This window comes from Mesocricetus auratus, unplaced genomic scaffold, assembly GCF_017639785.1.
Source record: "Mesocricetus auratus isolate SY011 unplaced genomic scaffold, BCM_Maur_2.0 Super-Scaffold_100026, whole genome shotgun sequence".
NCBI lineage: Eukaryota > Metazoa > Chordata > Mammalia > Rodentia > Cricetidae > Mesocricetus > Mesocricetus auratus.
In genome coordinates this window covers 13120762-13146688 of record NW_024429207.1, presented here as the reverse complement: position 1 = coordinate 13146688, position 25927 = coordinate 13120762, and the positions used below count along the sequence as shown (strand labels likewise).

Sequence of the window (25927 nt, the reverse complement as noted above, 5' to 3'; positions counted from 1 at the left end):
GAAATGAGCGCCACGCGGTGGTGTCACACGCCTTTAATCCCAGCAGTCGGGAGACAGAGGCAGGCGGATCTCTGTGAGTTCGAGGCTGGGCTGGAGTGATAGCCTCCAAAACAATACAGAGAAACCCTGTCTCGTAAAAACCAAAAAAAAAAAAAAATGAGCATTTTATTCTGTGGCTAATGTGTTATAATAATGAAGTCTTCTTTACAACCCAAGACCAAAACAATGTAAAGGCACAATAAAGAACATTTTGTTGTTGTTTTTGTTTGCTTTATTTTGTATAGTCTTCATATACCAGTAAAAATAAACTCTTTAATAAATAAATATATATAATAAATATTTGTAAATTGAAAAATGTATAAATAGGTCCATTCTTCTAAAAGAACTGTTCCATCTTGGTGTGGCATATTTTGTAGTTCAAAGTCATCTAGAATTTTGATTTTTTGTTTTGTTTAATATATAATGTTATTAACCTGCAGATTTCTACAAGGTCCTCAGAATTTATGAGGCAGTAATTATGTCACCTCAATCTACTTCTTCAACATGAAGTATCTCTTCTTAAAGTAACTGTCCAAGTAAACATTATCCAGAGAGGTGAGACACCAGCAGCAAGGTTCACATTATCCACAGATTAATTGATTTCAGCTTCAATCAACTAGTAAGACTGAGCCAATGAGTCTGAGAAAATATAATCCACTTACAAAGAATCATCCTGCTTTTCTTCAAGTTAATTCCGTATTCTCGATATTCTTCACAAATATAGTCTCTCAGTGAAAAACAGACTCTGTAATGTTCTGAACATTTTCTTCGGTGTTATTTAACTGGCTCTGCGTTGATCAAGTATACATCAGTAGGTCTTTGTATAATTCTGGAACTCTTTCTGGGTCCACTGGTCTTGGTAAGAAATGGGTGAATTTCTGATGTCTTTTGGACCTGGCACCATCTCTTGGAGTTCCATCTTTGTTAAGTGCTACAAAATACCTGCGGCCAGTGTCTCCATGTTTATATATGTTGGATGAATAGGTATTGTACCAGTTCTCTTCAAATTGCTCCCTGAAGATGCATTCAGAAGTCAATTTCTCCTTTAAAAAAAGAGAAGAGAGAAATATAGAATTTTAGAAATGCCTTCAGAATATGTTCCTCATAAAAGTCTCAACTCTATATTATGTCTTTGCTTATAGCTATATCCTTGTAAAGTTAAAAGTTTGATTTTATTTATACATCATCTACAAATTTTCCCTCTGTATCACTTTATCCAATAGTTCAAGGAACTTTAAACCAAATATTCCAACTCTTGATTTTATTTTCAAATATACAATTTTGAGTTTTCCTGTGCTCTGTAAATCACCTTCTCACCACCATCACTAAGCAGTCCCATCATGAGATAGATCTCTGCTATTGAGTTGGGATACTCAAGATCTTGCTATAATTTACATTCCTAACTCAAGTTAATCTCTTCAGATCAGATATCATCTTATAAATGTATTATTCAATGATAAATTCCCCATGATTGGCTTCTGAGTATGTTATTATTAATATCAAGGAAAATTAAGTAGAAGTCCAATGGTTTCTTATATTTTCAAAGTATTCTCTGTGTGTGTGTGTGTATGTATGTGTGTGTCCCATATATATGTATATATAGTGAGACCAGAATTGTTTATTCCAACATACAACATGAATATTGTGTGTACATGCTTTCTCACAATTCTACTAATTGCTTTGTAATTCTATCTTCAGATCACCAGACATTGCATCCTTTTTGTGTTTTTCCAGAACTGAAATGATCAAAATATAGAGGAATTGGAAAGACTCACGACAATGGACAGGAAGACCAGGTGAGATTATGACACTAATGGTTGAAATCTTAAAAGTAATACTGAATGACTATACTATGACCTCAACACAGTTAAATTTAGGATACTGGTTTTTTGGTTTTTTTTTTGGTTTTACAAAACAGGGTTTCTCTGTATTGTTTTGGAGGCTGTCGGGCCAGCCCAGCCTCGAACTCACAGAGATCTGCCTGCCTCTGCCTCCCAAATGCTGGGATTAAAGGCGTGCGCCACCACTGCCCGGCTTATGTCAGTCACATATAATATTGTCTTTTATTGATAGAAATTTTAATTAAAATAATTATTTCAAGAATTATAATAATAATTGAAAATGAAAATACATACTGATCCATAGAGCTCTCCTTTGTCATTCATTCCAAGGTAAAGGCCACTGTCCACACCTCTGATACTGACCAGTCCTACGGCCACACTGATGAATTCCAGGATACCTGAAGTTATAAACAAAATAATGATTTGGACTGATTAATGAACATATAACTGCAGGAAGCACAGAGATAAAGATCAACACATTTAAGCATTCAACAAATAAATGGGAGCTACTGTCATCTTGGATGAATAGCTAACAGAGTTTTTCCTGGTCTTCCATGGCTTGACCAGTTAGCTGCAACCATTTTTCATGAACTATTTTGATTTCATTTACAAGAATCAGACCAATCTCATATACTTCTTATAGGTATAACATTATTTTGAAGCTTTTAAAAGGTAGCTTCTGGAATTATTTTGATGTATTAAAAGATAGACTAATTTTGAAAGCTCTCAACTAAATACACTAATAAACTACAGTTCTAAAAGATACACTGCATTTCCATGTGACCTTTTTTGCTGTACACACTAACCTTTAGACTAATGGTGCCTTTTTCTGGTTCTTCCCTTAAACTGCTGGACAAGTGTCGCCATACATACTGTCCTCGGTTGGATCCTTAATTGCTTTTTGCCTTCCCTCACCCCAAGCTTTACAAATAGCATAAATGTGTACCATTCGGCCTTACTCTTGCTCTTAAGTCCCTTCTTGATTTATTGTCAAGTTCCTGTTTGGATACATGATATCCCCAAAGACAGGAGAAAGTACAGAATCTGACTGTTTGCTGATATGGAAATCTCTCTTCTACCAGAGATTAATTTGCTCTTTAGCAAAACACAACAGCAACAACAGATTCTTAATAAGACAGATAAGCTCTTTGGAACTATTAGGACTTTCAGACTACTAGAACTCTAGAGCTATCAGGGATCTTACAGCACAAAACACTACTAAATAGCCTGACTTGGAAGAGCCAGTCTCCCTGAGAAAGAGGCTGAAGCAGGGAAGATGAGACACAGCAGGAAGGTCTAAACTCTACAAGACACAAGCACAATGGCAACTGTGGCATGGGGGAGTGGAGGAAAATCACACTCACTGCCAAGCTTCCCAGTGAAAGATCCATGTAAGGAACAAAAATACAAACCTGAACCATAATTGGCATAAATATATGTGTATGGAATCTCACCCAGGATATAATTATAAATGGATAATTGCTTTAAATTATATTGAATATTCACTCAAATTAAAAAGATGTGTGGCTGTTGGGCACCCAATCTTTCTACCCCAGGACACACTCCGCCTACACATTAAATCTTATCTTAAGATAATGCCGTCCAAAATATGTAATTACATAACTAAAATGGTTACACATGCCTTTAGAATAATTATAGTCAATAGTTTTAACTTTATTAAACAACATGTAAAACCTTATACATAATCAGGCATAAATGATTTTGCAATTTTTCATGGAACTGATGGGGAAAAGATTACGTGTGTTTTTGTGTCCCTCCTAAAGATTTTAGCCACACTTTTAAATTTTGATCCTTTTTCTCTCCAAAGAAATAGTATACCACATAGTAATTTGTAATCGTTTGATTCTTAAATGAGATTTGACAAGTCTTTCTTATTTATAATATGAGGTGGCAACTGAGCTAATTCTTTTCCAAAGAATAGACATGAAGCACTTTCCTTAAGAGGTAATCACAGATTTTAGGTAGATTTTCTAATGCCCAGTGTCCCAGAAAAAGACTTGGAGGTCCTTTGTCTTTCTGGTATCGTTTTCAAAGCCAGCCTTTTCTCAAATCATAATAAACAGGTGAGTCAACCCACAATGCAACCACATCAGACAAATCCATGGAGAATAGAGGCGAATAAAGGAAAGGGCTTTAAATGAATATGTTTGATCTCAGGCTACACTTTTTTCCAAAGGAATGATTCTATGTTTACGTGTTAGGTAAAGTCTTCCTTCTATACTACTGTGCAGAGAAACTCTGCTAGAGAGATCCAGGTAGCTCAGATGGGATATTATTTTAGCCTCACTGAGAACTCTATTTATGTTCAATTGATATGGTCTTAAATTTTTAAAAATTGAGTTTATATTTGTTGTGTTCAAATTACTATAAACTTATTTTAGTGGTATTTAATATCTAAAATAGCCATCCTTGAGGGGTTTTTTTCAAAATTCTTATTTTAACATCACAGAAGTGAGTTTATTTTAATGGATATCATTTGACACTTAGTTATTAAGAAACTAGCAAAAGAGGATGGAGAAGCACACTATGTTGCCTACGTTAAATATGACCTTGTCCCATATCCTCTGGCAGTCAGTAGTGATGTCTAGGCCACTCAGAACACTTTAATGTATCATAAAGAGGCTGCTCCTTTAGGCTCACGTATCAATACGGGTTGCCCTTTTACATAACAGTCGTTATTTTGTTTCTCTACACAACCCCCCACTAAAGCTTGACTTAAGTCAGCACAGAATCAAAGTTATATTTTCCTAAAGAATCATATAAGCTTTATGTGCCAGTGTACTAGCAAGAATATGCCACACCCATTCCTAAAGGATCAGATTTCAATACAGCTCAATGAAGGTTAGTCGTCTGCAAGTATTCACTAATCCCTTCCAGTAGAATCTGTCTTCTAAGGAGACAGAACACCACAGTGGAAGAGATGACAACTACAGTACAAGTGACTTGTAGGAAGAATGTCCTTACTGCATTGGTGTGAGGGAGAAAGGTCGGATATTGCTTACATTTAGCCCCCAGCTCGCTCCTTTTCCTGAAAGAGCTACTACATCTGGGGAGAATTTTATGTGATGAGTCGAGGCCGTTCATCCTTAAGGGACAACGAGAACTGGGTGCTTGGTGTCAGCAAATTCATATTATCAGCCTCCTCCATTTAAAAAACACTTTCCAAAAGTGACCCCAGGTTGGCCACTAGGTCATGACACTCTTGACTCACAGTTAGTGGGAATTTGGGAGAGATCAGTGGAAGCTGCAAACACGTGGGTTTTTAAAAGTCGGGTTTCTAAGCCCTTAAGTGCTGCCAAATGACCACCACATGCTTACTCCCCCATCTAAGGTTACACGCGCTCCTGGGGTGGAGATTTACACTTCTCCAGAGTTTTAATGAGCACTACAAGTGCAAAAGGAAATGGGGGTGTAAGAATAAGATGGGGGTGACAAGAATGAGCGACTCCGAGATGAGATGGTGCTTCCTCATGCTGGTGACAAATAAATGATGTTACGTATTTTTTAAATATAATCACATCACAGGTTAAGTAAGGAAAGTTCCTTGAGCCTGATAGCAGCAAGTTAACTGATGGGGGAAAAAAAAACGTAGCCTCAGGAGAGGGAAGTATCCCAGGATATTAGAATCAGAAGGCCCCTTTAACAAGCCATAGGAGTTAACCTATCATGTCTGTTGATCAGGCAAGAAAGCAGGACACACAGCGAGGAGGGTGCTTGCTAGTTACCTGGCTGGACCGGGAGTAATTAACTGTAGAAACTGTACTGATCTAATCTAAAATCAGCTTCATCCTATTAACCCCTTCTGCTCCCGGGCACAGCTGACTGGCTGTATATAGAAAAGATTCTCTGTGTTCCCAGACATATCTTCTTTCGCTTTCCCATTTCCTCTTACCTAAGGTCAATACCAAGATCTCTGCTTTCGCAGAGAGTTTCGCAATTTCTAAAGGGAATCTTGGCCAGGTGGGCATGCTCCATCCTTCTCCCTCCTCCCTCTATCCCTCTCCCTCCCTCTAGCCAGGAGCTCAGAAAACTGCTCAGGCAATTCTCTAAGTAGAACCATGAAGATTGACATCCTGTTTAAGAACCATCCCTTCAGAGTGAGACTTCGGAGGACTAGCTGCGTAACTGCGGGGCATGTTTTAAGAACCAGAATGCTTCCCGTTAATAATTTTCAAAGAGTGGACATAGAATTACAAGTGTGGAAAGAAGAGAACACGATGTAGGAACGTCTTAAAATAATAAAACTGCCTGCGAAGCAAGGACTTCGGGGCAAGGATAGGGGCGGGGGGGGGGGTGAACAGATTTCCTAGTCCAAGACTTGGGTCCCCCAGGCAGTAGAGAAAACAGGGTACCGTCGTAGCCTCCCCCCCCATCCCCACCCCCCGTGAGGAACATGGCCATCCAAGCTTTCTCTTCCACTCCTGCACGAGAAACTGGACTCCTCCAGGCCAGGACAATTTCTCACCAGCCCAGGGTCCAGCACCTCGCACCCACTGGGTGCAAGGGTCTCATGCTCCCTCCGGCAGCGTGGAGGGAGGGAGATGAGAAGAGAAGAGGATGGGAGTTGAGGGCACAAGGGTGGGATGCTTGCTTGTACCTACCGAAGAGACTGTGATCCTGCCGGGTGCCCTGCACGCTGCCGTCGGGCAGGATCTGCAGGTGGAAGCCGGTGCGGCAGTAAAGCTGCCGCCGGCGCAGGATGCCATGCAGGTGCGCCAGCTCCACCGAGCCCGGCCCGCCGCCTCGGGCGCCCCGCTCCAACGCGCCCCGCCGCTCGCCTAACAGAGGCGGCCGCTCCCCTGCAGGAGGCAGCAGGAAGTGTGACCCCACCTGCTGGCCCAAACCCTCCAGGCCGCCCAAGAAGGCCCCGACTTCGGTTAAGGGAGCCATGGAGGGGCCCCACAGGAAGGTGGAATTTCCGGAAAACAAGAGAACCCCAATAAAAAGTGGAGCGAGGGTGGCGAGGGTAATGTAGAAAAATTATAGCAAAACAGGCGCAAAAAGTTAATGCTGGGTTACTCCTGTGAGGTCTCTGCAGGGACAGTGCTCTGCAATGTCTTGGAAGCAATCTTCTCTCCTTGGGTAGGTGAGAGCTGGCTGCTGGCTTTGCAGAAACATCTAGAGCTGAGGCTGTTGATTTGGGGCTGGGGCTGGGGGCTGGGGCTCCAGCTCAGCAAACTGATCAGATCAGAGTCCTGTGTACACATACACTCCTGGTATATATGCGGGTCCTCTTGACATATGCTAATCAAGTTCTTTCATGCGCGCCTAGGAGGTTGGTTTTGTTTGAAATCTTAAACCAGCCTCCTCTCAACGCGTTTTTGCTCTTCGGAAGTGACTAAACCGAGCACTTGGAAAACTCATTCCTGCGCTTGGCCAAAGTCAGTCAGCCAACAAATTCGGGGAGGCTCAACCGACACCCCTGGTATTCTGGGTTGTCTCTGGGACAACCACGATGTTGCCAGGTCGCTGCTGTACAACCACCTTTGATGTGAGCCCATTTGCAGAGATAGACGGCTGGGAGAAGGAGCCAAGCTTACAGGATACAGAAGGGGGAGGGGACACAGAACCGGAGATGGGTGGGAGGAGGAGAAAGAGAGTACAAGAGAATGGGACTCCTTGGGGGCTGCTGGGAGCCTGCAGTGGACAGGTGCAGAGAAAGGCAGGGAGGGAGAAGGGGAAAAGGCGTTACCCGAGGCTTAGGCCTGCCTAGACACACATGAAAGGAAAATCAAAGCTTTGACAGTTTAACTCACTAATTTTCAAACACTAATAAAATGTACAAGCATTACTCTCTTCTTTTATCATTTAGATGGGGGATTTTCTTTACATAATCAAACTTAGGTTGGGAACACCCTGCCTCCCTTCTCAACTTCTCTTTAATGTTTATCTTAACTCAGCAAATGATATAACCAGGATTGCTTTATATCTATGTGGAACTCATAAATTGTGTGGGGAGGTCCTGGGCTTCTCATTGGAATAATAAAACAGCACAGTACAATCATGAATCGAGGGATTATAAGTACACCCGAATAGGCTGGTTCACAGTCTTATAATTTGCTGTGGATACAAAATAAGTGTCTAGAATAGTGTCATCAATGATGGAACCCTCGGGGCCCTTATCCAATCTACCACCACTTCCTTTTTTTTTTTTTCCCCGCTGCAATTTCCTGGAAGCTAGCCTTGGTTTTTTGGTTTTGTTTTTTTTTTTTTGGTTTTTTGTTTGTTTGTTTGTTTGTTTGTTTGTTTTAATTCACTCTCCAAGAACACAACTAAACAGAAATAGTATTGGTTCTCGATAAGTGCTTGGGATTTCAAATATAGCTGATAAAAGTTAGGAGTGCCGAAACACTTCTACAGACTAAAGATTGACCTGATGGAGTTAGAGATAAGTCTACTTAAATGCTAAAACTCTGTAAGCCTAGCTAGCCTCCAGATTTAGCTAGTGAAACGTGTGACAGAGAGGTTGAGAATCACTGGTCAGATTTATCCTTTCCCTATGCAGAGGGTTTTTAAGAATGGCTAATATTAGACTTTCAGTCTCTTTGGTGCTCTGTTCAGCAAAAGCCGAACCCTGGGAGCTCAGATGGATTTGACTGGTTTATTTTATTTTCTCTAAATGTCTCCTCCCCCATCCTCTTCCTCCTCCTTGTCACCTTCTCTCCCTCCTCCTTCCCCTCCTCCTCCAGCTCCTTTGGACAATTAATTGGCAGGTGCTTTAAAGGAGGTAAAGTTACACTTTTTTTGTCACTACAGGCCTAACTACTGACCCTTGTGGAACCCAGCTATAAAAGAGCCCTTAGAGCAAGTGATTTACTGTTGATAGACACAAAATAAAACTACAGCCCACGCTATAAACAGCAAGCAGATCAATTACTTTAGAAACATACATTGATAAGTCTCTTTTAAAGGTTGTACCAGGTAAATGTCATATTATTTTACCTTTCCGATAACAGCAGCCTGTTTTGTGGTGGGACCCCCAAATCCACCATAATCAAGATTTCAAAGCACATCTGTGTAAACATCATCACATCAGTGTAAAGCATCAGCCAATGAGCTTTTACTTTGAAGCAAATCTTCTTAATTGCAGTGTTAAATCAAAGAAAGTTAGATCAAAGTTGTGTGAATCTCATAGCGGGATAACTCAGGTAGCCAGAGTATACACATTGATCACTTTTAAAGAGGGGATGCTTAAAGGTTTTAAACTGAGATCAAGTGCCTTTTAATGAGGTTTGTTTCAAGATCTAAGTTCTATGCAACATATAACACTGTTGATATTTCACAATGAATATATTATTGCCACCTGCTCCTAGAACTATTGGTTCATGTGGTTCCTCACATGAACACCTTCAATGGTGGTGTGTAATTCATAGCTATTAGAATTCTTAAATCTCTTGCATTGCACACACACACACACTTTTCAAGCATAGTCTCCAACGCTCAAGTACTGTAATAACAGACCTCCCTTGTCGTTGTGTGTCTTAGCATTTTTCTGTGTTTTTCTATCACCAAAAGACAGGCATAACCAGGTTATTGAGGAGGAAAGTCCTGTATTCCATTGGGTTTTAGTTCAGAGTCTAACATCATTTATTTGTAAAATAAAGACAGCACCACTCCATAGTACTCAAGGTTGCTATGAGACATAAATGTGAAAATACACAATGGAAAGAGGTTTTAAAACTATAAGGTTTCCTCTGTGTATAAAGTCCAGCACAACTTCAATTGTTGGGCAGGCTTTTTGTTTTGTTTTGTTTTGTTTTGTTTACTTTGTAATTCAGCAAATCCAATTTGTCTGAAATGCAAAATAAACCTTTTTAAACCCAAACCAAAGCTTTAATGTGCTAGTCTTGAATGGTGCTTAATGCTATTTTATAAAAGACCAGAATAGAAACGAAAAGATAAGGATTTCTTTTGTTTGCTCTAGTCATGTGACAGGAAAAGATAACGCTAAAGATTTTTTTTGCACATGCTGTGATGATATCATGGGAAGTTAAATAATTTTGAAGAGTGTTTTACAAGGGTACATTATTCAACGTTTAAGTATACACTGCAATCTAATCAACGTTACCTATGCTTCCTAGAGACCCCACTTGCCTTGCTGTTATACAAATATATGGCATGATTTTTCCTTACACAAAATGCAGTTTCAGTTTTCCATACCATATAATCCTATACACCTTTTCAGTCAGCAGACTCTCGGTAAACATTTGTTTTCAGACATTCGATGATTCTATATGTGCTTCACTTAAGAAAAAATAACTCACTTAAAAGTCATGATTCCCACCTTAAATAAAACAAAACTCCCATGCACAACATTTATAAAACATTGGTAGCAACATAAATTTCTGTATATAATAAACTGATTGAATAAATATGAGGCATTATATAGATGGTTAAAAATTAGAAATATATGTAGAAGTAACCTCCATTTTCTTTAGAATATAATATAAATTAAGAAGTTTAAAACAAAAGATTATATCCAGAGTGCTATCTTTTCTTTAAGAAGGAAAGTAAAAAGAATTTTACCTGTGTATCTATTAAAAATAAATGAATAAATTAATTCGAAACTAATAAAACTGGTACCTATGGAAAAGAGAGTAGATGGAAGAGAGACTACACACTACACTTCTCTGAGAACTTTTTATAGAACTTCAACTTTTTAAAAGGTATTTTTCTTACAAGTAAGATAAAATAAGCAAAGATGATTAAGTAGAATAAAATCCGGTACAAATGAACCTAGCTGTATGGATTAAAACAAACCGAGAAGCACACAAGAAAAGACATTACTTTCAGAAAATAAGCAGCTCTGCAGAAGCAGTTATTTGGTATATAATCCTGTTCTAACCACCTAAATAAATAAACATTGAACTTGAGTGAGAAAGACTTTTCCCAGCAGTACTAGTTAAAGAATGCAGGACTAAAGAAATGGATAACTAAACTGAGTATGAGAGCAGGGTTTACGTAAGTTAGAACGGAAGACTAGAATTTACTCAGTAGTGTTGAATTACAAGTGGTTACCAGTGTTAGCTTGCTCTCCCCTCTCTCTCCCTCTTCCTCTCCTTTCTTTCTCCTTCCTTCTTTCTCCCTTCCTTGTCCACCTGTATCCTGTGGTGTGGTGTGGTGTGGTGTGGTGTGTGTGTGTGTGTGTGTGTGTGTGTGTGTGTGTGTGTGTGTGTGCAATGCAAGAGATTTCAGAATTCTAATAGCTATGAATTACACACCACCATTGAAAGTGGTCATGTGAGGAAATACATACTAAACCAATAGTTCTAGCAGCAGGTGGCCATGGTATACATAATGTACTATAATACAGTACATCAATCTAGTGACTACTGTTCTACCTGAGCAGTAATCACAGCAATGTGACAGATAAACTCCAGTTTCCTCTTTTGCCTGAGAGAAAAGTTTAAGTGAGAACAGCTTTCTTTGGCTCCTGGTTTCAAAGGGTTCCGCCTTTAGTTGCTTGGCCTCACATGTTTAGGTAGAACATTGTATTTATTTTTAATAAATACACATTGTAGTCATGTGTGGTGAAGTTTACCTCATGACAAATGGGATGCAGAGTGAGAGGAGATAAAGAAAGAGTCCAGGGCAAAATCTAGCCCCTGAAGATAATCGCCTACTTTCTACCTTTTACTACTTCCCAATAAAACTGTCACGTTATGATCTAAGCAAGGGACCAATCAGAGCCGCCATGATGCAGTCCTTTCTGGAAACATGAGTGGTGTGTTTTACTAATCACCATACTATCTATCAGTCTTGTCAAGTTGACAATAACAGTAAGATCATGGACCCTACTGAAGAGCACAACGCTACTGTTGTATTTTTCCAGTCAAAACTTCATAACCTGACATCATCAGGCCGTCAAATAAACTCCAACTGAGGGCAGTGCACAAAACAACTGGCCTGTGTTTTTTTCAAAATGCCAACGGTTCAATGTCTAAACTAAAGAAAACAAAGAGACCCAGAAATTAAATATGATGCATAACTCTAGCCTAGAGGTTGAATTAGAAAAGTAAAACCATTGTATTGACACACTCTTAAATTTGAAAACAGGGCCTCAATTCTCCATTTCTTTAACCATAAAGAGGAACAAAATAATAGAAACACATAATACAATTTTAACCTTTTATCTTCCTTTCCCCTTTGAATTTATTATTCTTATATCTTTTTTCTTTCCATGTCTGGCTCTACATAAGCAGGATAATGTCATTGGTTGTTATAACACCTTAGGAAACCTTATTATCTTCAAAACACTCAGACTTCTTCATTTCATAAAATTGGAATAGTAAATTTATTCTTCAGCTTGCATGAGTACTGTGGAAATCACTAGAGGCACTGTGTGTGAAAATATAAGGATTGTTTTGTTTTGTTTTTGAGACAGGGTTTCTCTGTATTGCTTTGGAGGCTGTCCTGAAACAAGCTCTCACAGACCAGGCTGGTCTCAAATAATGAATCGTTCCATAAAACATAGGGAATAAGTTTTTAAATTAATAAGTTTGTTGTCTCTTTAGAATTAGATAGATGCTAAGAACATAGATCATGACAGTATGGTTTTTGAGATTGTCTGAGTTACAAACACTCTGGTTTGAATTCCATCCTAACAAGCAATGCTGATTCATCATTACAGTCCTGCTAAATTATAAGTTTCATGAATGCAAGAAAGGGAAATGAGGGAACATGGAAGGTTAAAGTGGGAGGGGTGGGAGGGCAGGGGACAGAAAAGAGTATGAGGAGGGTACCTAACTCTAAAACAACTGAAAATACCCCACAGAAACTTCTACTATAGAAACTTCCAGAAATATATGCATATAAAAGGAGTTTAAACAGAGTATACAGTGGGGGCAAGGCCCCTTCCAGAGACCATAGGCCATCATGAGATACCTGCTTTTGAATAGTTTGTTACTGTGGTCCCATTCATGCACCCCCCAAAATATGACAAGCTTTCACCACTGTTCTTGATTATCTTCCAGAATTTGGTGGAAGGACTGTATCACTGAAGATACCACTCTCAAGTCAGAGAACACAGAGGAATCAAGATGGTACAGACCTTGAAGTCCCTACTGGCACCTTGAAGTCCCTACTGGCACCTTGAAGTCCCTACTGGCACCTTGAAGTCCCTACTGGCACCTTGAAGTCCCTACTGGCTGGCTTCCGCATTGACAAATGCTATGCACACTGCTGGGGCAGAAAAGCAGTATGGACTCTGGGACCTACTATAGCAACAGGCCTGACAAAATAGACTCATTGGTGCAACAGGGGCATGAGGATCATAGGAGAAACCAACCACTTTTTAAATGATTGGTTTAAAGCTCTCTCCACAGGACAGAACTCAACCCTATCACCTCTAACCGGAACCACAACCCATGACTGGCTAGGTCACAGGACCCATGGCAAAACCTAATTCTATATTCTGCAAAATGGACATAGTGATAAACTGTCCAATAAGTTCTTGCTTTGTACTCATAGATTAACACATCTCTCAAGTCTTATTAGAAATTTTTGCTTGCTTTTTGGTTTCTTTGTACATTAATACAAAACCCTACAACCAGCCAAACTGCAGAGAATAAGACTGAACTTAAAATGGGATATATATGTACATACATACATACATACATATTACACCCCCAGCCCCCCATGGCTCAGGGATCATTTCATGAGTCAAAGAAAATAGGCATCTGCGGGAAAATAGTATCTTCCTGATATGACAGCTCCTCTGCATGCATGAACTCTTGGAAGCTGTGACCGCGTGCCCATGGATGCACAGGACCTGCTCAAAATCAAGCCAATCCAAATCTCCCAATGAATGGGGGAGGGGATTATTAAGTCCTATGCCTAGCTAAGGAGTTACTGTCAGTTGAAAGGGTGAGCTTTCTTTAAGAATGTAGCCTGTGAGAGGCTACCCATATTCCCGTAGACAGCCCTACACCCACCCACACACAGGGGGCGCTAAACAGACTCAGTGGCTTTTAGAAAAGCAGAGCAGATGTTGTCGAGAAAGGAATGGTGTGTGGGGAAGATAGAGGAGGAAATAAGAGGCAGTTTGTATGGGGGTGGATTTGAAACACATTATATGCATGTATGAAATTTTCAAACAATAAAAACTGATAAAAGTTAAAAGCCCACAACAGTCTTACATAACCATAAACTCTCTGAGCTCCTGTAACAACTGGCCTGGAAAAATGCACTAGGAACTCTGGTGTATTTTGCATATTAATATATTTATTTTTTCTTAACTGATATGCATGTTTGGAACTTTTTCAGAAAACTCAAGTAGTTGTTTCAATTTCTTGAACTTACTTCGCTATTGCTCACAATTAGTAATGATTTTAAGTAACACAATACAGAGATATAAAATGTAACTTGAGTCTCAAAACACAAGCACATTTGGTGGAAATAGCCTTTCTTTTGAAAAATAACTACACCAAGACATAAATCCACTTGCTGTTACTGTGGGAAAGTGATTGCTGGTCTTTCCTTCCTGGGTCAGCCACTAGAGGGCGGTGTGGTCACATGCCAAGACCTTGAAAAGGCCAAGAGGGGACCTAGTTAGCCTGGAAGGAATGCTGCTAAGTTTCATTTCCCAGTTCCTACTCCTACCCTTGGCAAACTCTGCATGCAATTCTGACTTCCAAATGTGGGGAGAAGGAAAAATAGCAAAATCAGAATGTGCATGTGATTGGCAAGACGGTAAAGTCACAGATAATTGTGAAGTGTCTATAGTCTTGATGGGGAAGAAAACGCAGGTCAGCAGATAGTGCACAGCTCTCGGACACCGAGAAAGTGTTGACGCTGAGAGTATTTGACTCAAGCTATTCCCACCAACAAGCTATAAGGTTCTAGCTGGCAGAGAAATTTAGGAATGAGTTCAAGGATGAGAATTAAGTCAAGTAAATGAAATAGTAAGGAGCTAGTGGCTGGATTTGGAGTCCACTGTGGCAAATGCAATGACTAAAGATTTCTTTAAAAGCTGTAACACCCGCCGGGCAGTGGTGGCGCACACCTTTAATCCCAGCACTCGGGAGGCAGAGGCAGGCAGATCTCTGTGAGTTCGAGGCCAGGCTGGACCGACAGCCTTCAAAACAGTACAGAGAAACCCTGTCTTGTAAAACCAAAAAAAAAACAAAAACAAAAACTGTAACACCCACAAGCAGTGTTTACCAGAATCTGCAACAAAATAACAGAATGACAGCAGCAATCCATTCTGTGGGTTTTATAAAAAGAGTCATAAAAAATTCTGACAGCAGCTTTTTATGTCTTCAGCAAACTCAGGTCTGGTATTGTTTCCTCAGAGCTGTCAGCTGTATTTCTAAGGAGCCGTTACAATCGAAATTTATTTTGCACCTCAGTCTTAGCTTCAACTAGAAGGTTGTTGACTTGGGTTTCTGAAGCTAGAATAATTATTTGCTCACATTCTTATTGCTTTAAAGAAAGAACTACTATGCACATTAGATTTATGTGGATTTTCAGTAATTTTATAAAAACAAATACTTTCATTCTTTCAAAACCACATAAGGTTTTGCATGCTTGCCTGTTGAGGCAGAGTCTTGCAATGCAGCCCTGACTGGCCTGGGAATTGCTGTGTAAACCAGACTGGCCACAAACCCAGTCCTCCCACAGATAACTTTTAAAACTTCTTTCACTTCTTTTCTTTTGAGGTTCTGAGGATTTAACCTAAGACCTTGCAACTGCCCAGACCATAAGTTCCTACTATGTAATAGACAATGGCTATCCTGCTAAAAGGTAAAATGCAATCTAAGCCTCCTGAAGCTTATAGGCTAGCTGTTGAAGGCAAACAAATGAAGAAGAAACCCATTACGTATTGATGGGAGTGGCAGGATGGGGAGTTAAGGTGCTTAGCTTTAACTAGGGAGGGGGGCCTGAAGCCATCCCTGGGGAATGGGAAGCATTTAGGTTAACACAGGAAGCAGACAAAAGCCAGATGACAGAGTTTCTCTTGGGAAGTAGGAATCCATTCAGTCACCTCCTCTCAATGCTTGTCTAGATTGTCTCTAGTGCTACCCAACACAATGTTCTGATATTCTAGTCATAGTAATATTTAAGGAGAATATAGCTAAGTAACTTGACTGTACAGGCTAATTTTCACAAGTCTGTCTCTTCAAATGATTTAAATGCTCCTTCCCTTAGAATCACAGTTCTAAGGGAGATGAAGAAGGTTCTAACTATTAGACTCAATATTGACAAGTCTTCAAAACAAATCCAAGAGTGTATAGTTTCTGAAGCTCCCCTAAACATGTATAATATTTGTGCAGGTCTATCTACAACCTCCCATTTTGTACAAATGCTATCTATACAACAAAATCTTTTTATTTGAACACAACCCACTTATACATAAACTTTTAAATCATGAGCTTTAAATAAATACTGGCTTTCAAAACTCAGCCAATTTCCAGGTAATTTTTCAAGCAATGCCTCTAGGCATTAGCCACTTAAATTTCAGTAACTACCTTTCTGACCTCTATTGTAGGAGAAACTGTGGCCAGCCTACTCAAGCCTGAGTTGCCCTGCCCCCAGTGCCCTCATGAGCATGCTCATAGGAGGCAGACACTTCCTCCCCCAAGCCAAGCCCGCCTCTATGCCCAGAGACTGCTGATGGAGAGATAGCTGACTCAAAGACACCAATGAGGAAAGGACAAGGAAGCATAGTCAGCTGCCTGAGCTAATAGGATCTTGGGAGAGGCTATAAAAGCAGGTCTAACTTACTTAATAAACTGCAGCGTTCTGCAAATCGCTGACTCCCAGTGCCTGAGTCATTGGTGCTGTGTCTTCTCAGCTCCTCCCCCAAGGGGTGTCCGAGCAGGGTAACCGACAGCGCTGCATGTCATATATAGATCAAACTGGACTGCTCATACCTGGTTGATGAAAGTGTAAAATGGCACCACCACTTTCGAAAATGCTCTTGTTTTTTAAATGGCTAAACACATATCTACGCAATTATTCAGCAATTCTACATGCAGGCATTAAAAATAGTAAGATACGTCCACACAACTGATTGTGGGAGCTAAAACTGAATATAGTACCAATGACCATCAACAGGAGGCTGGATCACTACACCATAATATAGGCCAATAGAATACTATTCTGCAAAAGCAATTATTGGTATAAACAAAAAGATGTATAAATCCAAATAACATGCTGAGTTGAACAGCCAGACAATCAGATTGTTTGAAAATGATAAATAGCACAATGTGCAAAGACAATTAACTTTGGATACGAAGGATAATGGATTAACTGGAAGGGACAGAAGGAAACTTCCCAAAGTAACAATATATTCTATGTCTTGAAACGTCTTTGGCAAAACTATTTGAACAGTACATTTAACATCCAAGACATTCCAAACTCAATAAATGTCAACTACATTTCAATGAAGAAAAAAAAGGAATCAAACATTCCTTACAAAAGAAAACAGCCCCTTTCCCAAAGGTATGGTTCACATCTCTGCAGTAACCCCTTCTAGTTTAAAGTCATGTCATACTGCATAGTTGTCAGAAAGATTCGAAGAAAATTTAACTTCAGTGAACTGACTTGAAATAAGAGCAAACGAGCATTTGTACCAACTTTTGAGACTTATTCAGCAAGTGTCTACTTGCTTAAGACTTAACTGAGTAAACCATCCTATTAAGACAATTTTCAACTCTTAATTCTTCATTTGGCTAATTTCCAGTTTGAAAGATCACCTTAGTTTTGGAAAATATCTTGAATTTTGTGGGTTGATTGTTAATTTTACTCTTCCACATTAACAAATTTGCCATAAGACAAACTCTTCTGAAGCATGTCAGTAAGTGTGATGTCTGTATTTATGTAGTCGTGAGAAGTCTGCTGAATTACAGCAGTAAGTCAGTATAACATCTGTATTTATGTAGCCATGAGAACTCTGCTGAAGCACACCAGTAAGTCAGTGTGACACCTGTATTAGTTGTGACCATGAGAACTCTGCTGAAACACACCAGTAAGTCAATGTGACATCTGTATTTATGTAGTCTTCTGAAGCATGTCAGTAAGTCAGTGTGACATCTGAAGTTAGCTATGGACATGAGTGCAATTATTAATTGTGGGTCTCACAGAGCATAAGTCTCCATGGCATAAGTTTTGATCAAAGTGTATACCCTGAAACAAATACTACATACATCAAGATTCTAGTCAAATGTGGTTTCTTTATATTGCACTCAAGGGAGGAAGAACAGACCTACTTATTCTGGAACAACTTGTTCAAGAAGACCTGTACACATGAGCAATGATGCTAGGGTAGATCATCTAGTGGTTTCCTATAAGGTCTTATTACCAAATGAAAAGTCTACTTCCTTTGGATTGATGTGGTCTGGTCATTCAGGGTTTGCAGGAGCACAGATTGAGATCACCTTGAAAAATTGGAAATCATTTTTGAAGTGCATGGGTTTTGATATGCTTCACTTGCCAAAGAATTTAGGAACACCTGCATCTTCAAGCTGTGTTTAGATCAATCCCTAGTTTCTGAGGCACACTAATTTATTTTAATAGACAGAACACATTGCATAAATTATTCAAATATTACTTTCTTTTATGAGTGAATACCTTCATGTGGATAATATACAAACTTTTAAGTGAAATAAATTTAAGCATTGGTTAAATGCATTAAATCATTGATATATGAATTTGAGATATATTTTGATCAAATCTAAAAATTAGTGTTTACCCATAAGACCTCATTTCCTAGAATTATAAAGTAAAAATATTGCAGATCCAGCTACATCAGTCTCTACCTGGTATAAGTAGCATGTTGCACCCATGTAGCATCTTCAGGTCTGAAGCATTCCCAAATTCTGGAACAAAAAAAATGGTAAAAATGTTAATATGTAGGTTGACTGAAACTAATGAACAGGCTTGTGGAAGCAAGAAGAACAGGTATCCTTCTCTTCATTAAAGATGAGTAAATTCATTTGGCCACTTATGGCTAAAGACAAATCCTCAACCCTAGCCTTTCTGGGTTAGACTAGTGTCTAATCTACCCTGTCGCATTTCTATGTCTGTTATTGAATTTTCCAAAAAAGTTTCTAACCAGTTGTATACCATGGATGGTATCAAATGCTGAATTACACAAACTTATCATTAGGTAGACTAAATTAAAAGTCACTATAATTTACATTCATTAACTAAATATGAATACAAAAGGTAATAAGTACTAAAACTCACCACTTCCTATTTATTTCGCTGTGCTTTTCTTTTGTAAACAGACTATAGGAAGTCTGATTGATGATTCAGTACACTGCATTTCTTCCCTACTCTACAATCAAATATATCATATTGGTAGCTCAAGATAATTGTGGTAGGAATATTTTATACTCTGATCTGACCTGCAAATGCTACAAACTAGAGCTCCCATCTCTTCTATTCCCAAAGGAGTCATTAAACCTTTATCAACCCATCTGACCATAGGGCCATCTAAAGGAGGCTGCTCCCTCCACAGTTCAACAGCTTTGTTGCTCTATGACTCCCCAACTCTATCACACTGGCTTAAGCTAATGCTTTCCCTTTATAATTTGAACTAAGATGTACAGAGATTGAATATTCTCAAACTGTCTAGGATCTTTTCTCTGACTGTTTTTGTCTAAAAATGTATCTCTTAATTGAGTGAGAGGGATTATGATTATATTCCCTGCAAATCAATGTGTCCTAATGTGTCTCTCAGTTTCTGATGGACTGAATATAAGAAATTTCTAAGTGCAGGCACAATACTTAGGTTTAAGACTTAGATAACCCAGAGTAAACACAGTCAACCTGTGTTTACAACAGGCTTTTAGTTTCCTCATCAGTATAATAAATGAGCATTTCTGTTACTGTATTTTAAGTCTTTTCCAAGTACCCAAGGTTCTAGACTGGACACTGTACAGGATATTATATAGATAGGATTTCTAGTCCTTCCCCTCTTAATGAGGGGCTTTTTTTAACAGTTATCTATTTTGTACTTCAGGTTTTCATATAAGATTTTTGACAATTTCCATTAAATGTTCCTGAGAAAAAAACTTACAAAAGGTTAAAAAAAAATGAAACTAGGCTATTCCTAAATTCATTTCAGTATTCTCTGACTGTACAATGTTAACGTTGCAGAAATATTTAAACATTTCTTCATTTGTCTGTTTGTTCTTTCTGTTGTGTGCTTCAACTTTTTGGAGGAGTTTCCAAGAAACTGTGGTTATCAGTCTTGTTCTCATAGCTCGCCCTTAGCAGACCTACACATCCACTTTTTCATGTGAATTCTGAGCTTGCCCTGAAATTTTTACTTGGTCCAAATTCTAAATAAACAACACTAAATCACAGATGTTGGCAAAGCATGAAACTAGTTTGCTGGTCCACTAATTTTCCCCATGTATGTACACTGAATTCTCCTTGCTACTTTTGATTCTCTGATGGTCCCCTCTTTATGCTGAGCTGTCCATCTGTTCTGAAGGTTGTCCTTCTGTTTGGATATCTACCCTTGAAGCAATTTCCCATCTAACATATGCCAGTCTGGGGTTAGAGCCAGAGACAAGAGTATACACTAGTTGCACTAGGCGCTAAGACCAGGTACCTACTGAGTTTGTCCATATGGACATTCAGAAGAGAGATCTGAAAGCCACAGAAGGGGAAACACTGAGCATTTGCATACAATTCCAAGTTCCTTTTAGCTATACTTATAAATAAAAAATAATAGCTAGTGACCATCTTTTGTAGTTTCCAGGCACTGAAAAAGACAGATTGTAGACCACTTTTTGAAGAAAGTTCTGTAGTTTATGCCAAGATCATCTAATTTCCTTTTAGTCTTGAACTCTTCAATTAATGTTATTGTTTTAGTTAACAGTAAACTCCATATGCTCCTAAATTTATAGTTTGTAACGATAAGATTTTCTAGTTGATAGAGTGTAAGATCATCAAGAAGAATTATTTTATTTAAAATAAACAATTTATATAGAGACATATACAAAAGGACATGCAAATTTTAAGAGTATAGCTCTCTGAATACTCACAATGGAGACACTTGTGTCATTTCACCAAGGATATTTGCAGAACTCTAAAAGTCTCTTTCCTTAGCTGGTCTCATCACCATCATCTATGTAGGAAATCAACTATCCTGAATTCTAACATTAATAGGGCTGGCTGAGAGAGCAGAGGCATTTGCTGCCAAGCCTGATAGCCCAGGTTTAATCCCTAGGACCCATAAGATGGAAGGAAAGAAACAGCTCCTGCAAATTGTTCTCTGACCTCCACATGATCGAGATTCACATGCAATTGTGCACACACATACACACAAAATAATACATGGTTAAAATTTTAAATTTGTTTTTAATCGTGTGACTGTTGTGTCTGCATGTATGTCTGTTCACTGAATTTGTGCCCATGGAAGCCAGAAGCAGGTGTCAGATCCCCTGCAACGAGAGTTACAGGCAGTTCTGAGCTGCCATGTGAGTGCTGGGAGTCAAACCAGGTCCTTTGAAAGAGTTGCTAATTCTTAAGCACTGAGCCATTTCTCCAGCTCCCTAAATGAGTTATTGTGTTTGACTTCTTGGACTCTGTTATTCTGTAAAGCAAATCAATGTGATTACATGCAATTGCAGCTTAGAATTCTTTCTTATTTTATCAGGTTGCTTAAATAATGAGTCTCTTTATGCCCACACTTCCACTGAGGGACATCTGAGTAGCTTATATTCTGTTGACTGTTACAAGTGATACAGCTCAGAATGCATACTTATGGGAGACTTTGGGAGACTTAAGTCCTCGCATATGTTATTTCAACATGACAAGCGTATGTTGAGTCTTAGTAACTACTGCCAACAGTTTTCAGAAAATCACTACTTATGCTGCTGCTTTGGTATTGTGGCTGTGTAATGGTTGGCTAGCATAAAGGAAATAGGAAGCTATTTTCTGCCAGATTTGATGGGCATGGAGCTTTAATTACTATCACTTCTGTCTCAATCAAAGTTTTATTGCTGTGAAGAGACACCATGACCCTGGCAACTCCTAGACAGGAAAACGTTTAGTTGACATGGCTCACTCACAGTTCAGAGGTTTTCTGTCATCATCATGGCGAGAAGCATGGCAGTGCACAGGCAGGCATGGTCCTGAAGAGACACCTGAGAGTTCTGCATCTGAATTGGCAGGCAAGAGGAAGACGGAGGGACACTGGGCCTGGCTTGAGCATTTTAAACCTCAAAGCCCACCTCCAGTTACACACTTCCTCCAACAATGTCAGGCCTACTCTACCAAGGCCATACCTCCTAGTAGCGACACTCCACTCCCTAGGAGCCCACAGAAGTCACTTTCATCCACACCACCACAACACATGAACAAAAGGAGAGTGACAATAAGATGGGCTCACTTGCTTTGGACAGGGAGCTTTGCTGATAGCAAGTCTGAGCCGCTTTCTATAATATTCCTTAAGTAATGGAAAAGTCCCTACCAGCAAGTGGCAGGCAAAGACAGGAATTTTAAGGACTACACAGTAGGAGTTGAGCAATAAAGCACCAACAGAAAAGACCTTGAAAATTACAGTGAAAACACTAAATGGGTGTAATGTACGTGGTCAAACATGAAAACACTAAATAGGAGTAATGTGTGTGGTCAAACATGACTTGGTGTTAGAATGGCTTGATGTTAGAATATAAATGTGCATTAGTAACAATTTGGTTACTGCTAACAGAGAGCTACATGATAATAAAAAGGGATGTGTGACCAGTCCGGTCAGTGAGTATTGGCCATGGGTTGTGCTGGACTTCCATAGGGGGTCATAAGAACTGGGATTTCATGCTCTAGCCCAATGTGATTGTACTAGATATTTAAAGTGTTAGCCTCTGAATTAAAATCCCAAAACATGTTCTTGAATTAACCCTTCTCCATGACTACCTTCCACCTCTGATCGTTTCACTTTTCCATTTGACCTCTACAGTAGGCAACGGTTCTCTGGAGAAACAGGACCAATAGAGTGAATGCATATTATAAAGGGGAATTTACTAGGCTGGCTTACATGACAGGGTGAGGGAGTCCAACAATGGCTGTCTGCATGCTAAAGAAGCTGAAATACCTGGTACCTGCTCAGCCCATGAAGCTGAATGCCTCTGTGGCTCCAAATTAGCACCAAAGGCCCAAAAGCTCCATGGAAAGATGCTGGTATTTGGTCCACAATGGAAGGCTGAAGAGGCTGGAATCTTAAGTCACTGGGAAGACTGCAGCAGCTGATCCAACCGGGAAGAAGCTACAGAGGGCTGACAGGAACATGCGGCTTTCCCTGAGATTTTCTTGTAGCTTTGTATCTGGGCCACCTTCTTTCTGTAAGGTGACTTTTGAGGGCAGGTATCTGCTGTCTCTTAGTTAGTCCTTCCTCCTCAGGCTCTCTCTGTCTCTCTCTGTCTCTGTCTCTCTTTCTCTCTGTGTGTGTATGTCTGTCTGTCTCTGTGTGTCTGTCTCTCTCACACACACAAGTATCTCTTATCATTCAAAATGCTGTCATGTACATAATCAAGAAAAATCATCACTACCATTTGAATCAATCACATCTCCAGATATGCAGCCTGATTTTTCAGGAAATAAATCTATTTTTTATCTAATAGGCACATTTGTTGGAGTCCTGTGTATTTAAAAAGGGCCATTCTCGTTCTGTATCCTCACATTCTCCTCTCCATTTCACAATCACATTAAAATCCCTTCATTTTAACTAACTACTGAGGCCCTGTCATGTGGCAGGAGCTGGGCTGCATAATTGTTCTGACTCCACTTTGCTCAGCTACACCTTAGGTCAGAGTAAGGCAAAGAGGCTAAGCACAGATCATTGTCCCTGAAGGTGGGGGATTCTCAAAAAAAGTGAATCCCTCATGCCTCGGGTAACTAACTTCATTATCACAAACTCAGACATTTGGAATTGCGCTCCAGGTCCTGGTGGCTAGCTCTCAGGACAAAAGAGAAGGGAGGATTGTAATCACACAGAGTACAAACTGCCTCTAAGTCTCACAGCCTCCAAGACTGGGGGTGATGTTGGGGACAGCTTGCCTCAAGGAGAAGACTGGGATTATTACAGTCCTGCTGTAATCAGGATTGAGCAGACCTGGAGGTGAGGGAGAGCGCGTGCACATACGAGCATGTGCTTCTCTTCCAGCGAGTCAGGCTTTGGGAGCTCAGGTGCACAAATTAAGACAAATGATAAGCTTCTATGGGAGTTTAAGCTCTTTCTGACAGGCATACTTAAGTTTCACACTTTCAATATGTAAAAGTTACTCCCTTATTTACAAGATGGCAAGTATCAAAAAGCTAACATAGTTAGGTCAGGCGATGCCACTTTTCTTGTTTTGTTTTTTCAGAACAGGATGCTCGAATGTAACTGGCCCCCATAAGCTCATAGGGAGTGACACTATTAGGTGGTGTAGTCTTGTTGGAGTAGGTGCGGTCTTATTGGAAGAAGTGTGCCACTGTGGAGGTGGGCTTTGAAGTCTCCTATGCTCAAGCCATGCCCAGTGTGACACATTCTCTTTCTGCTGCCTGTGGTTCAAGATGTAGAACTCTAAGTTCCTTCTTTAGCACCATATCTTCCTGTACGCCAAAATGATGATGTAAGAGTTGCCATGCCATGGTATCTCTTCACAGCAATAGAAACCCTAGCTAAGACAGAAACTGGTAACAGGAACTGGGGTATCACTGTGATAGGCATGACCATACTATTGTTTGAAGGAATATGGACCTTGGGACTGTGGATTTAGAAAAAAGTTGAATGCTTTACTTAATGCTTCATGGGTCATACTAGTAGGAGCATGGAAGACAGTGGTGCCGTGTGATTTGATGAACTGCAGGGGCCTGGCTCAAGGGGCTTCAGAGAAAAGAATTTTAGTATGTTGCCTACAGACTGGTCTTGCGATATTTTGGTGAATAATGTGACTGCTTCTTCCCTTGTCCAAAGAGCCTACCTGAGACTCAAGTGAAGAGTTTTGGATTCTGTTGCCAGAGGAAGTCTCAAAACAATCTAGTATAGACTCTTCTGTGTAAATTCTTGTGTGGTTACTAGTGTTAATTCTAGTGACGATTTATAATGAAAAGGAGCAAGCTGAGTAAGGAAAAATGCAAAATATCCAATTCAAGGAGAAAAGGAGCACCAGGAAGTGGAATTGAGCTAAGGCTTGTGTTCAAGGAGATATACATTATGAAATAAAGGGAGTGGTAACCTTAGGGCAAGATCCCACCCAGCTAAGTTTCCCCCTTGTGAAAAGGAATTAAAGAAAAGCTCAGAGCAGGGTGTAGCAGTACACACCTTTAATCCTAGCACTCAGAAGGCAGAAAGGCTGGTAGGTTTCATTGTTTGAGGTCAGCCTGGTCTACAGAGCAAGTTTCAGGACAGCCAAGCTTAAGCAGTGATGGAAACCAGAAAGCAGGTGAAGATGTAATAAGCAGAAGTTGGCAGCTTTGGCCACATAGTTCTGGCTTTAAAGTCAAGAAATGACTAAGGAAAGCCACTGAGACCAGACATGTGTTGAGGTGTCTCTAAATTGAGGCCTAGAGAGGTCATTGTATGAAGCTGTGAAAGTGAAGCTTGGATTGTCTTGGAGACCCCAAGATGTTGGAGATGCCAGAGCTGTGAGATAGCTGCTGAGGTTCTAATGGAGGGAACCAGTCCAAAAGAAAGAAGCGTGTTGCAGTCAACAAAGTTGAACAGAGTTGGAGATCTGAAGAGCATTTTGACATCAGACATGGAGATGCAATTTGGAGTTTATCTGGATTGTTTCCAGTCTTGCTTTGGTCCAGGATTTCCTCCTATATTCCCTTCCCTCATTTTGGAAGGGTAATGTATATTTTATGCCATCATATGTTGGAAGCATGTGATCTGTATTTTTTTATTTTGCTTTTATAGGGGAGTACAGCAAAGAGACTGCATGAATCTCAGAAGACAAAGGGTTTCTCTGCGTAGCACTAGCTGTCCTGGAACTCTATAGACCAGGCTGGCCTTGAACTCCGAGATCCACCAGCCTCTGCTTCTCAAGTGCTGGGAATAAAGACATACACCCACTTCCTGGCAT

General features: G+C 39.8%; 1 protein-coding gene across 1 annotated transcript; it reads right to left on the bottom strand.

Moving 5' to 3' along the window:
• Positions 1 to 272: 272 nt before the first annotated feature.
• Fgf20 (fibroblast growth factor 20) lies at positions 273 to 6791 on the bottom strand. The gene is made up of 3 exons (XM_005066638.3): positions 6503 to 6791; positions 2175 to 2278; positions 273 to 1082 (listed from the first exon to the last, which is right to left on the bottom strand). Exons 1-3 carry the CDS (start codon positions 6789 to 6791, stop codon positions 837 to 839), a joined length of 639 nt encoding a protein of 212 aa, XP_005066695.1. The 3' UTR covers positions 273 to 836.
• Between the last annotated feature and the right edge of the window lie 19136 nt (positions 6792 to 25927).

What these genes read in the sequence shown, in the direction of transcription:
- Fgf20 (XM_005066638.3), bottom strand. Translation starts at nt 6,791, where the DNA reads ATGGCTCCCTTAACCGAAGTCGGGGCCTTCTTGGGCGGCCTGGAGGGT. An exon ending in GCAGGATCACAGTCTCTTCG is followed by an intron (nt 2,279 to 6,502) that starts GTAGGTACAAGC and finishes TTATAACTTCAG; the next exon opens with GTATCCTGGAATTCATCAGT. An exon ending in AAGGAGAGCTCTATGGATCA is followed by an intron (nt 1,083 to 2,174) that starts GTATGTATTTTC and finishes CTTTTTTTAAAG; the next exon opens with GAGAAATTGACTTCTGAATG.